Source organism: Stegostoma tigrinum, chromosome 15 (assembly GCF_030684315.1).
Source record: "Stegostoma tigrinum isolate sSteTig4 chromosome 15, sSteTig4.hap1, whole genome shotgun sequence".
Taxonomy (NCBI): Eukaryota; Metazoa; Chordata; class Chondrichthyes; order Orectolobiformes; family Stegostomatidae; genus Stegostoma; species Stegostoma tigrinum.
Genome location: NC_081368.1, coordinates 21372094 through 21387050, shown reverse-complemented (window position 1 = coordinate 21387050; position 14957 = coordinate 21372094). Strand labels below are relative to the sequence as shown.

The window sequence follows — 14957 nt, the reverse complement described above, 5'->3', positions numbered from 1 at the left end:
AATAAGCATCCAGACCTCCGTTTTTTTAAACCTGGTCTCAGTCATACAACAGCATCACGTTGCCATTTGGTTAAGCGCTCCTGGGCTCACTAAGCTTATCAACCATACTTTCTAGATTTACTCAAGAGTACACAAAATCAAAGGGCCTATATTTTCAATGATACCACCTGATTTTGCATTAATTCCAGCTGTCTCTTATTCCAGTCCTCTGTGCACCTTTGCCTCCTTCTCACTTTGCCACCAGTTTCACATCATTAGCAAACCTGTACACATTACAATTTGTCCTTTTATTGAAATCATGGATATAACTGGAAATAACTGAAACCCAAGCATTATTCTTTGTAGCACCCAACTATTGAAATGTTTGCAATGTAAGGAAATACAGCAGCAAATCTGCATACAATGTGGCCCCCAAAAAGAAATCAGAAATCACCTGGACTCATCCTGCTACTCTATCCCTGTATCCCCATAACCCTGTATTTCTCATGGCTAATCCAACTAGCCAGCACATGCCTGGACACTACAGTTCAATTTAGCCTGGCCAATCCACCTAACCTGCACATCTTTGGACTGTGGGAGGAAACCGGAGCACCTGGAGGAAACCCATGCAGACACAGAGAGAACATGCAAAGTCCACACAGATGGCCAGACAATCTATTTAAGTTACATTTAATGAAGGTTAGAAGCCACAAAGCAAGGAGAGTGACTCCAGTCTCCTTCAAATATCATGTCCATTTGAGAAGGCAGATACAAGTTTGACGTAACGTTTCATCCAACAGATAACTTACTCTCAGATGCAGGCTATTCCAATGAGCAAAGTGACTTTAAAGCTATAATAGTCAACAAAATTGCAGAACTACAATTGAAAATACTTTTCTACGCCACTATTCAATTCCACACGTGTGCAGATAAAATATGGAACATGTCTTTATGACCGAATCCAATACAGCACCACACTTGTGCAACCCAATTAAATTTAACATCAATTTGTTGCTCTACACTATAAAACAAGTGGTGAAGGATAGTGGTGCTTCCACACATGAACAATACGTACCACTAACCCAGGAGGTTGTAATTTATAGCTCTGGAGACACATACAGCTCTAACAATTTTTTTTGTAGCTCTCATGTTTTTCCAGTTGGATCATAATAATATTAAGAAAATGTAAAAAACTAATTGAAGTAAAGCCTGGTTTTGCACAGTTAACATGCACCCACATACAGTTGAACACTCAGTTCACGCACATTCAATGCAACATATTGATCTGCATTATAGACTCATTTTACATTTCATTATTTGGGGTTGACTAAGCCTTTATGACTGGAAAATATTCAAATGAGTGAGGGTGGCTGCCCTTGGCACACTGGGTCAAATGCACCCATGCTTAGAAAGCTAAATCTAATGAGAATCAAGGAGTCATACATAGCACAAAAGAAGATGCCGGTGGGTGGGGAAGATCAATCATCTCAGCTTCAGGATATCTTCACAGGAGTTCCTCAGTGTAGTGACCCCAGCGAAGTCATTGTCAGATGCTTCATTAATGAGCTCCCCTCCAGTACAAGATCAGAGGTGGAGATATTTCATGATGATTGCACAATGTTCAGCACTGACATTCCCACCAAGCTGCATATGTGCACGGCTGCTCCAACATTCTAGGTGTGGCAGTCACCTTGGCACACCTATTATGGTGCTGACTTCTGGTTCTGGACGTCAATGCCCCACACAGGTCTCGAAAGACAACATTGTTGTAAGAAAATTAGATGATTCAGCACCATTCACAACGACTACTTACCTTCTGAGGCAATGTACAAATTCAGCAAGACCTAGACAATATTTGGGCCTGGGCTGGTAAGTGCCATATAACATTTACGCCACACAAGCACCAGGCAATGACTTTCTCCAACAAGGAAGATTCGAGCATGCTCCTCACCTTAAAATTCAATGACATCACCATTGTTGAATCCCACACTATCAACATCTGGGGTTACCACTGATGAGAAACTGAACTGGGCCAGTCACATAAATATTGTGGCTACAAGAGCAGGTCAGAGACTAGGAATACTGCAGCAAGTAACTCACTTTGATTTCCCAAAGCCTGCCCAAGATCTACAAAGTACAACTCAGGAATGTGATGGGAGACTCTCCAATTGCCTGGATGAGTACAACTCAAGCAACACTATGAACCTCAACACTATCCAGGATAAAGTGATGTGCTTATTTGGCACCCAAATAACAGCTTCAACATTCACTGCCACCAATCCCAAAGCACAGGGCCAGCAATGTGCATCATCTACAAGATGCACTGCAACCACTTACCAACGGTACCTTCCAAATCTGCAACCTCTACCGCCTAAAAGGACAAGGGCAGCAGACACTTGGGAACACCACCAGCTGCAAGGTTCCCCTCTAAACCTCTAAACCATTCACCATAATGACTTGGAAATATATTGCAATTCCTTCAGCCTTGCTGGGTTAAAATTTTGGGACTCCCTCCCACAAACCCAGCATGTGTGTGTACCTACATCAGGTGGACTGCAGCAGTTCAAGGCAGCTCACTTCCACCTTCTCAAGGGCAACTTTAAACTTTGGCCCAGTCGGCGATGCCAACATCCCATGAACGAGTTAAGACGTTATCAAAATGGTTTTCTATGACAGCATTATGTACAAAGAATTCACGTAATGTTTCAGGTAAAGGAGCCAATTCTCCTTAAAGATTAAAGTACATTTATATGCATCAAGGGTTATAAAGAGCAGCCACTCTTCAGAAACTGACAACTAAATTTCATCTATTTGGTTTGGCAAATTGTATACATTTACTTCAGCAATCTTAACTGAAACATTTTGAGAGCCTGTCTATGCAAGAACACAGATGGTTTTCTTCCCTGTTTCTTTCATGTGAATCAAGATCAGAAGAGATCTCCGGCAGGTGTTAAAATAAGTTTTAAATGTTAATGTACAGCAAAGCACTGCCTCACAAAGCAAACAGTGACTTTAAACAATGTAAGAGGGAAAACTCCCTTCATTTTGGCAGTTGATACCATTGTAATTAAGGAGCCTTCTACTGAAATAGGTGAGTTGAATCAATCTAAAACAAATCATGGTTTCTTATCATTGACATCCATTCTCATCAAGCTTGAATACATAGGATTATTCATAAATTACTCCAAACATCTGGTACAAAACCCTCAGGACTTGAAAGTTAGTCCATTCAGTTAGTGGAGGCTTTTTTGAAAGAAAAATTCAAGTTTTACAATAATGGCAGCATTTTGTTTTAAACCTACTAAAAGTAGCTTCAAATCATATCATAATATTTGCTGTACACCAACTATTATAAAAATAAAACAGTAAGTGCTTGAGAAACTCAAATCTGGTGGCATGGTATGGAAAACTGCAGAGATCAGTAGTCATCCCCACCTCTGACCTTATGAAGAAGGAAGGTCATTGATGAAGCAGCTGAGGATGGTTGCGTCTAGGACATCATCTAGAGGGGATCAGGGAGCCTCTTCTATGGAGGTGGTGTCTCTAACCTTTGGACTGGGAGACTAGAATTCCGGGCCCATCTGCTCCAAAGGTGTCTAAAAGCTTTTTCGAGCAGGTTGATTCAAAAGGTTTCTACAATGAAGAGCTTGGGGTTCTTGTAGCACAACGGTAGGGTCCCTATCTCTGAGCCAAGAGGCCCAGATTCAAGTCCCACCTGTTCCAGAGGTGCATAATAGCATCTCTGAACATTCTGATTAGGAAGATATTTAGCCTGAGGAGCTCCTGCAGAATTGTCCTGGAGCTGAAAAGACTAATCCAAACCAATGCAATCATCTTCCTTTCTGCTAGGTATGTATCTAACCAACAGCTGTGTCCCAGATTCACTTCAATTTTGCCAGGGCAAAATTTTCACACACAGAATGTTGAAGAAACTGAACAGATTTGACAGCATTTACGGAAAGAAATAAAGCCAGCATTTCAAGTCCCCAGTATTCCCCGAATTTTGCTTTTATTTGCAATGCTTCACTTGTTGCACAGTTCAGTCACTCATCTACAACTAAAGCAAACACTGGAAATCTGAAAACCAACCAGAAACCTGTCACTGCAGCCAGGGCATCTGCTTCTCCCCCCAGACGCTGCTTAACTTAAGTGAGTATTCCCTACATTTTTCTCTCATTATCTCACTGAGGAAAACCTACCACTTCTGAAATCATTTCCAAAAGGATTTCTGTTTGGTTCAGGTGCTAAGCTTTGACATAACTCCCAACAAGGAGACAAAGCTCCACTGGTTTGCAACAAACATCATTCTTTCTCCAAAATGTAAGACAGGGCTCTCCATATAACAGGTTGCATATGACATACAGCTTCTTAGTCTTCACCATGGACCTCCCTATATCAGAGATGATCTTTCTCTGCATCTTTTCTGTAGCTGTGACACTGCATTCTCTTCTGTTACCCTGCTGCAGTGTGTAAGGTACGCTTTGCCAAGATTGTAGGCAACACCATATTTTTCACTGTATCTGTGCACGTGATAATAATTAATCAGACAAAACGTGCTAATCACGTCCTACACCGCAGAGACAGCGTTTGGACGCAGCAACTTTTGCCGAGTTGGAATGGTTTCTGGGGAAGTTGTGGCATTGCGTGAAGACCTGGACAGTTGGCACTCACCAGTTTTAAACCGGATGCTCGGCTCCTTGACAACCTCCAACTCTTCCAGGAACATCACGTAGAGAATCCCGAACGAGTTCTGGATGCCGAAAATGGAGCCGCTGCACCAGGTGCTGGCGAAAACCACTAGCCAGCCGAAGCCGCCTTCGGGGACGGGAGAGCCGGGCGCTGCTCCCGGAGCGGAGGCCGCCTGTGCCGGGAGCTGGGGGGCGCTGCCCTCCGGCTCTTCCGACTGCAGCTCAGCCACCTCCCCCATCTCTACCGTCTGCTTCAGCTCTACCATCTCGCACCCCCCCCGCCAGGGAGCTGCGTGCACTTGTTTTCCCAATCAGTGTGGTCTGCACCCGATGCTTTTATATAATGTGATTTTTTTTGGCCTGACTTAACCCGTCGCCAAGGTTTTGGACTGATCTACAGTCAAACAGCCCGGGGCGAATTCTCTCCGCCGAAATATACAAAATCCCCAAGTGTTAAACGTGCGCGTCATCGCCCGCTGCCAGGATAAGTGGAAGTATCGACATCAATCAGTTGCAGAGGAAACGGATCCCCAGACAGTTCACAAACAGCTGAAGCTCCGCCTCATTCTACACAGAAAGATAATGGGCGGGGGTAACAGTGGTCAGGTCTCCCCCAGGCCTGAGTCAGGAGCACTTAACTCCAAACACGCACTGCGGTCCCAAGACAGTTATAAACAACAACTAAATGCCGCTGAAGCCAATCAAGATCAGCCCCATCAGTGCAATACTGAAACCCATACACAAACACATGATGGTGCGGAGAATGCCGTGGGTCCCCCCCAAGTCCGCAACAGGTCCTATTTCTCTCCAGTAAAGCTGGCTGACCAACTGAGTTCCTCCGTGTTCCCCCCCCCGGTTTCTTTTTCGTTCAGTTTTTCCAACATGATGTGGAAGTGCCGGTGTTGGACTGGGGTGGACAAGGTCAGAAATCACACGACACCAGGTGATAGTCCAACAGGTTTTTATTTGAAAGCACGAGCTTTCGGAACCTCAGTCCTCTTTCAGGTGTTAGATAGAGAGGTAGTTTCAGACCCAAAATTTATACGTAAAAGATCAAAGGTTCACACCATTGATGAGGATGTACTAAATAAACCTAAGATGCAGTTAAATCTTTAATCAGTTAGAAGGTTTTGATTGATTAATATGTTTATGTAAATTCCCAGTTGCCTTTCAATTCACAGTTCTGAGAGAACCAAGCGTTTTATCAGTGGAAAGAAGTGACAGTTTAGGTCAGACAATGCATGTTATGTGTGAGACCTTGTTCAGAACCAGTTTGTGTTTTAGTTTGGAGTCAGACTGGTTTTATTTCTAAAGTAGGACAGTTGTTATCTGGACGTGCAGTTCCCACATTCCATTATCTCTGCCCACATTAAGTCCGCACCAGTTATAGCCATAGATTCATATCGGCGTGTCAATAAATCAAGAAACTAATAAATGGAGTAGTTATGCCATTGGTAAATCTTTCAATACTTCACTTGAGCATCCTATAGTGGAGATCATATAGAAGTTTCTGAAATTACGACAGGTATAGATAGACTTAATGGTAGGTGTATTTTGCCTAGGGTGGGGGATTTCAAGACTCGGGGTCTTTTTTTAAGGTGAGAGAAGAAAGATTTAAAAAAGACTTGAGAGGCAATTTTCTTTTCACACAGAGAGTAGTTTGCATGTGGAATGAACTTCCTGAGGAAGTGGTGGATGTTGACTCAATTACGGTGTTTAAAAAACACTTAGAAAAGTACATGAGTAGGAAAAATTTGGAGAGACATGGGCCAGGAGCAGGCACATGGGACTAGATTAGTTTGGGATTATGTTTGGCATGCACTGGTCCAGAAAGGTCTATTTCTGTTGCGGTATGACTCAGCGACTCTATGACTAATTAATTCAGAATTTTCAACAACTGTACCCCTGGGAGATCAAGCCCAGCAGAGGGGAGCAATTGACCCCTCATGGGGAGGGTAACCCATCATGGGGAAAGTCCAGCGTGGAACATCTGGAGGACCATGACCAATGAAGGGCTGTAATGCTGAGCCTTGAACTTTATTTCTTTATTTTTCTGCATTATACTAAGCAGAAGAAAAGTACCAATAAAACTTTTAACTTAGGTTTTTATTTTTCTACTTTGTACTAAAGATTTTGTTCCTAGGTACCTTTGTACCTAGGCATGGCAACTTTGTAAACTTTTTACTATACTCCTGTATCCCTGTACTTGAGTACATGTGGTAATAAAGCTTAACTCTAATTCTAATGGCTCCGTGGGAAAAATGACCCATCGGTGGGTACAAGTGATGTTAGTGTTAGTTTGAAAAGGATGCTTTTAATACGCCAAAATGGTTAGGAAGATTACAGAATTCACAGGTGAACGTTCAAGAAATTAATTTTATAAAAGAGATCCGAGTGGATGAGCAGGAGACATGAAAACAGACTATAAACAATTCCACAGGTACATAAAGGGAAGAAATTGACATAAGTGAATGTCAGCCCATTAGTCCATCAGGAGAAATTATAATGAAAGTAAGAAAACAGTTGCAATATTATGCAAGTACTTTGTATCTATTTTCAGGACAGACCAAACAAAAACAGAAAATCTTCGAGCTGACCAGGTCAGAATATCAGAAATAAGAGTAGAAGAGAAAATGTGGTTATTGTCCAAGGTGTTCAATGATGCAGGCAGGTAAAAAGACAGAACTATCCAGAAGGTCAGGTTCAGTACGTAGGCTTCTTTCAGAGATAGGCAGGTCATTCAGAAGCAAAAAGACTGAAAAAGCAGCAGTGCCTTTTTAGCTGTCTCTAAAACAGTCAAGCAGAAGGAAACAAGTCCTACGTAGCTTGGTGTTAGGAAGAGAAAAGCTCTAGCAACAGATGTTTATGGAAGAGGAGTTTAAGGAACACGTTAAGAAAGTGAACTGTGTTAGCAGGTTTTCAAGTATCTCAGGAAGCAACATTAACTGAAGATAGCCTCAAGGGAATGCAAACATTTGCCGAAAAGAAATCAATTTAATCATGCCAAGAGAACAAGGAACTTTAAAATGCTGACAGATTAATCCGTCATGAGCATTGACCACCTGCAAAGTTTTTATTGACAATAAAAGAGTTGAATCTCGATATCTAATATTTACAATAAGACAATTTCAAATGGTGAATTTTTTTAGTGCAATAAACTTTGGTGTTCTTTTTTCAGAGTGTACTAGCAGCCTCTTGTGAATATATTCAGTGACTGACCTCCATAGGAAACAAAGAACAAAAATGAAACTTATGGTCTAATTAAGTAAGGTTTCACTTTGGGATCTGGCTTGTTCAATATTACCATGAATTAAAATCATAACAGAAATTTCCAATCTCTTAGTAACATCAGTTGTCAGGAAGTTGCTCAAATATGTTATTAGAGACATGGTAATTACGCCCCCAAAAAACTATAATGTGATTGAGCTGAGTTAACATGGATTTATGGAAGAGAAATTAAATTTAATAGATCTACATTTTTGAGGATATAACAAGTGAGGTGAATAACAGGTACTCAGTGGATCTAGTATATATGGATTTTTTTAAAAAATAAGAAGTATTCAATAAAATGCCAGTTAAGTGTTAATTACCCAATGTAGGATACATGAGGTTGTGGAAAATAAGTTAGATTGGTCAATGAAAAAAAACAGAGAGAAGTAACAAATGGATAATTTTCGTGTAGGCAGTTTGTAATTATTTGAGTACTACAAGAATGAATGCTTGAGTTTCAGTTGTCTGCTGCCTGTGTCAATGACAGCTGAGGGGAGTGAGTATAATGCATCCAAGCATGCCAATGATACAAAAAATAAGGTGCAAGGAAGACTCAAAGGGGCTATAAATGGATGTAGGTGGGTTATTGACTGGGCAATAAAGTGGCATATGAAAAATAGATTGGGGAAGAATGAAGTTATCCTCTTTAACAGGAAAAATATAAAAGCAGATTTTTAAAAAATGGTAACAGAGTATGAAATGTTGGCCTTCAGATGATAGAAATAGAAGAAAGCTAACATGCAGATAGAGAAAACAACTTCCACTATCTTCTTGCTTTTATCACATCATTGCTCTAAAATTTTCTTGGCTTTTTTATTTCCTTCTTTTACATAATCCCAGATAAAAATAACAATACAGACTATATTCATCCAGTCATCTTTCTCCCCCCCAGGATCTTCTTTCTTAAATGATTCTAGGGCCTTTATCTCCACTGCTCTATCTAGCAATCCATTACATCCTGAATAACATATGAATTAGAATCTTTAGATAACAGTCTTAAGTTCTGATGAAGTATCTTTGACCCGAAACATGGATGACATTTCTTTGTATACAGATGATACGCTGCCAGCTTAGCAACTCTTTCTCTGAAATTCTTTATTGCTCATTTCAATGTACAGTACCTTTAAATTTCTCTCTGTGCACATGTTACATTAAACAGGACAGGTGGTGATCAACTTTCATGATATCTGGATTGCATATCTTAGAAGTGATGGGCAGAATCTTAGGCTTTTCTGCTTAAGTATGAACGGTGTCAAGCTTGGTGGAATGAGACTTAGTGCAAGGATGAGTTTTCTTGCTGTATCTTACCAGATCCATTGGTTTAGTTGCCATTGCTAACCCAATGGCAAGTATCTCCGTGTCGACTTAGCTCATGCTGTTCCCAGAAAAACTTGTCACTCAACGGACATCTGCCATAACACCAGCATCCTTGTGGCTGTGCCAACTTCAAGAGCCCATAGTACTTTGGCATCTGTCCTGCTCCTTACTGGTGATAGTTGACAAGGGCATGTTGACACTAAGGTTCACCAGCAGAAACCTGGAGGTCCTGGTTAATGGGATGGTGCAGAGGAGGGTCACCCACTTGCTGGAAGACTTTTAGAGATGGCCACAGCACTACACAATGGTCAGAGACAGCCATCCAAGCTAGTGCCTTATCTAGGATCAGAGCATTAGACAGCAATTGTGTCAGAATAAAGATGTTATACCACAATTATTTGGAGCTTTGGTGAGACTGCCTGTAGAGTATTACACCTAGAGTGTTCAGTTTTGATTCTCCTTACTTATGAAAAGATGTACTTGCTATAGAGGGACTGCAACCCAGATTCACTAAACTCTTTTCTGGGATGGAGGGATTATAGGAAGATTAAATGGACTGGGCCTTTATTCATGGGAGTTTAGAAGAATGAAAGGTGACATCATTCAAGTATGCACAATTCTCACAGGAATTGACAATAAAAATGTTTCCTTAACTTGGGAGGACCTCGGACCAGGGGAATCAGTCTCAGAATAAGAGATACATCACTTAAGACTTAGATGTGAAGGAAGAGTCAATCAGAGTATGGTAAGGCTTTTAAATTCTCTGTCCCAGAGGGCTGCAGTCATGTATGTTCAAGACAGAGATCAATAAATTTCTATATATTAAAAAAAAATCAAAGGACAGCAGGATAATGCAGGAAAATGGCATTGAAACTGTAGATCAGTCATGATCTCGTTGACTGGCAGTTTGAATGGGCTGAAGGACCTACTCCTATTTCTAATGTTCTTACATTACTCCCCATGATTCTGGATGCCATGCACTGCATACATTTTGGCTTTACACAGGCTCCATCTCAATGGTGAGATAGACCACAATAAGATTGTGACTCATTGAATGTACACTTTGTATACAACCACACTTGGCATATTATCCTGCCTACTACCCTAAATGCAATCTGGATGCATTCATTAGGTGCCAGTCCACTGTTCTATCAAACTTCTAGACATCACATTAACCAGATGGTGGCTGCTGGGCAGTAAGGTCTATCAGCTCCAGATTTGACTCATGAATCTCATCTGCAATGCAACTCCATGTTGCTAGTATTGAGAGCTACACTGCCAGAAACCATGATTAGGGTGATTAAACAAAGGTTCTGTAGCCTCAACTGCTCTGAACAGGACCTGCAGTACTGTCTCTTCCTTTAAGACTTTCTTTAAATGCTAGTTTTGTACATGGGTTCTATCATCTCTCTGACTATAGCCTTTTGGCTTGGGGTCAGTACTTCCCCTGAAGCACTTGACAGGTGATTTTTTTTTTGTCTGTTCACCAATGTTCAGCGCCGTTCACAACTCCTCAGAGACTGAAAAAGTTCATGTTCAAATGCAGCATTACCAGGGCAATATCCAAGCTTGATATGAAAGTGGCAAGTAACATTAATGCCACTCAAATGTCAGGCAATGACAATCACCAATAAATGACAATCTAACCAATTTCCCTTGACATTGCCGTATCGACCATTATCAATCCTGGGGGTTACCGTTGACCAGAAAAGTTATTAGACTGATGACATAAATACAGTGAATACAAGAGTAGGTCAGAAGCTAGGAATACTGTGGTGAGTAACTCACCTCCTGATTCCCCAAAGCCTGTCCACCATCTAAAAGGCACAAGTCAGGGATGTGCTGGAATACTCCCCAGTTGCCTGGATAAGTGTAGCCCCAACAACACTGAAGAAGCTTGACACCATTCCAGGACAAAGCAGCCTGTCTGACTGGAACCATATCCACAAACATCTATTCCCTTCATAACCAACATTCACGTGCAGCTACGTATACTATTGAGAAGATGCACTGCAGAAAGTCACCAAAGATTCTTAAACAATACCTTCCAAACCCAGGCTATTTCCATCCAGAGGACAAGGGCAGCAAATACATGGAAACATCACTACATATGGTTCCCATCCAAGCCACTCATCATCCTGGCTTGGAAATATATCATTGTCCTTCAAAAAAGTCAAAATCGTGTAATTCTCTCCCTAACAGCATTGTGGGTCTACTTACAGCACATAGACTGTAGCGGTTCAAGAAGGCAGCTCACCGCCACCTTCTCAAGGGCAACTATGGATGGGCAATAAATACTGGTCAGCCGGTGAGGTATACTTCCATGGATGAACAAAGAAAAGATCTTGTTTCCTATAGGCACAGATTGCTCAGTATTTGAGGAGTCATGAATGATGTTGAACATTGTGTAATCATCGGTAAGCATCCCCACCTAAAGTGGGAACTTTATGATGAAGGAAATGTCATTTAAAAACCAGATCGAGGTGGTTGGCCTAGGACACTACCCTGAAGAATTCCGGCAGAGATGTTCTGGAATTGAGCCGATCGACATCTAACAACCACAACCACCCTCCTTTACGTAGATACGACTCCAACTATTAGAGTGATTTACACCTGACTTCAGTTGACTTGTGTTCTGCCAGGGCACCTTGATGCCATATTTGTTCAAGTGAAGCCTTGACGTTATCCCCTCCAGAATTTACCTCTTTTGTCCATGTCTGCTCTAATTACATGTCTGTAATTAGGTCAGGGGTTTAGTGGGCCTGGCGGAACTCAAACTGAGCATCAGGGAACAGGTTATTATTGAGTAATTGCCACTGTTAAAGGCATTTTTCATCATTTGGCTGATGATCTACAATGACTAATGGGTGGCATTTGAACAGGTCAGATTGGTCACGCGTTTTGTGGACAGGACATGCCATTGCAATTTATTGATTAAATACGGTGTTGAAGCTGTACTGAAACTGCTTTACTAAGGGCACAACTAATTATGGAGCACATCTTCAGCACAATTGTCAGTGTTGTGAGAGCCCACAGCCACGACAGTATTCTGAGCTTTCAGCAGTTTCTTGATATCAACGGAAGAGAATTGAACTGGCTAATGACTTGGTAATCATCTGTGATGATTAAGACTCAAGAGGAAGCCAGGAGTGATCAGCCGCTCGGCACGGCTAGCTGAAGATACTTGCAAATTCTTCAGGCTGGCATTTTGCGCTGGTATATTTGGCTCTGCCACCATTGAGTGGGGTGGTGGGGGGTGGGGAGCCAATTGTGGTACCCCTTCTTCCTGTTAGTTGTTTAATTGTCCACCACCATTTACAACTATGTCAAGACTGTAGAGCCCTTAGACCTGATCTACTGGTTAAGGGATTAGAACATAGAACATAGAACATTACAGCACAATACAGGCCCTTCAGCCCTCGATGTTGTGCCGACCTGTCATACCGATCTCAAGCCCATCTAACCTACACTATTGTGTTTAATATTGTGTTTAATTCTGGTCGCCATGCTACCAAAAGGATGGTGCGGCCTTGGAGAGGCTATAGAAAAGATTTACCAGGATGTTGCCTGGTATGGAGGGCATTAGCTATGAGAAGTTGGTGAAACTTAGGTTGATCTCACTGGAACGACAGATAGAGGTCCACAAGATTATGAAAGGCATGAACAGACTGGAGAGTCAGAAGCTTTTTCCCAGGGTGGAAGAATCAGTTACTAGGGGACCATGGGTTCAAGGTGTGAGGGGCAAGGTTTAAAGGTGATGTACGAGGCAAGTTTTTTTTTACACAGGATGGTGGGTGCCTGAAACTCACTGCCAGGGGAGGTAGTGGAAGCAAATACTATAGTGACTTTTATTGGAGAGTCTTGACAAATACATCAATAGAATGGGAATGGAGAGATATGGTCCCCAGAAGTGTAGGAGGCTTTAGTTATGAGGGGCAGCATGTCGGTGCAGGCTTGGAGGGCTGAAAGCCCTGTTCCTGTGCTATAATTTTCTTTGTTACTTGTTTACCTTCAATTCAACTGTCCTGATGGTGAAGGGGATAAAGGATTGATTGACCCAGTTCCCAAATAAACATGGTCTTGTTCTTGCTTCAATTTATCTTGGCTCCAGAGGCCAGTTCGACCTGGTTGAAGATGCTCATGAGTATGTGCACTGATAACAGATTCAAGCAGGAAACAGCAACGTCATCCATGTAAAAGAAGGCTTTGATCCACAGGCCTCCGCTACCTGGAACAGTTAGCCCTGTCAGGCTCACATCCTTCCTGATGGGCTCAGCAAAAAGCTCTACACAGCATATAAAGGCAGGGGAGTGTACAGTCTGGCCTGACTCCAGATCTGATCCCCACCCACTAAGTGTGACTGCACTAACAAAGTTGTTGACAGCAATCTTTGCAGATTCCTCCCCAAAAGCCATTTGGAGAACACGTCCAATATTTGGGTGTCCGATATCCTGTCAAAGGCCTTCTACTGGTCCAGGATGATGACGCAGGTGTCCCTGTCCTACATGAGAGGATCATACTCCTTAGGAGCACGAGGCTGTCACACATCATTCTGCCCAGTATGCCACAGGCTTGGTGGGATGGATGGCCAACCTCAGAGCAGACCTGACCCCGTTGGCGATGACCATAAACAGGATTTTGTAATCTGCATTCAGCAATAAAATTGGTCACCAATTTCTAATTTCCTCTCCCTACCCCCTTCCACTTATAAATGAGGATGATAACAACTTTCCTCAGAATCAGACATGCTTCATGTCAGAAGCATACCATCAATTACATCCAGCCGGTCCTGGCTAATTAGGTCACACAGAACTGAATACAACTTGCCTGATAAGTGGTTGCTTCCAGAAATATTATTATTTTCTAAGGACTCGGGGACCAAGGTCAGCTCATCTAGCTGGTCCAGCTTCTCCCCTGTGCTGTTGTCTAGGATCTCCATGATAGAGGACAGGAACAACTGGGAGGCAGCAATGTTTGAGGGCTTTGTGTCATATGGGCTGGCAAAAAAAGGGTTTGCTAAACCTCAGGATGTCAGACTAAGTTGGCTTTACCAAGCTGTCTTTTTCCTTGAGGCTACTGAGCACAGAACTCTTCTTGTATACCTTCTGGAAGAAGAAACACAAGCATGCCTCATCCTGCTCCACAGTCTGGACCCTGGATCGTGAGATTATCTTTGAGGCCAGAAGGCAAATTGCAAGGCTGACTGGCTTTTCACCTTATGGGGATCCTCAGACACATCAAGCCTTATCTTCTACAGCAGAAGTAGCTTCTGCATACTTTTCTAGAAATTTCCCCATCTCCCTCTCTCTCTCTCTCTCTCTCACTTTTCAAACACTTCGAAGAATAAAGAACTTCTTGATGTTCTCCTTGGCTGTTTCCCTCTAGTCCACTGGAGACTAAAAGAGAGGCTTCATAGTCCTCAAACCTGTAAAATCCTTTTTCAGCTCCTCAGTGTTTTCTGGGGTCAAAGGTTTCGCGTTCAGCTTCCATGTTTCCTTGCCAGCCCACTGGTCATCCCATAGGTGGCAGTTGGCCAGCAAGAGGTAGTGGTCAGAGAAGAACACTGGTTTGACTTCAGTGGATTTGATAGAGAGTGGTATTGATTTAAGAAAAAGATACAACATAGATTTAGGGTAAAGGGCAGAAGGTTGATGGAGATTTTTAGCTTTGTCTAACGCATGCTACTTCCACTGTTTGCCATAC

General features: G+C 42.2%; 1 protein-coding gene across 1 annotated transcript in view; it reads right to left on the bottom strand.

Annotated features, from left to right (window-relative positions):
• Nucleotides 1-5176, bottom strand: part of LOC125458633 (monocarboxylate transporter 8) — an 85800-nt gene extending 80624 nt beyond the window's left edge. The window contains exon 1 of the mRNA XM_048544053.2: nucleotides 4651-5176. Coding sequence (XP_048400010.1) covers nucleotides 4651-4933 — 283 coding nt within the window. The 5' untranslated portion in view covers nucleotides 4934-5176. The remainder of the gene's footprint in view (nucleotides 1-4650) is intronic.
• Between the last annotated feature and the right edge of the window lie 9781 nt (nucleotides 5177-14957).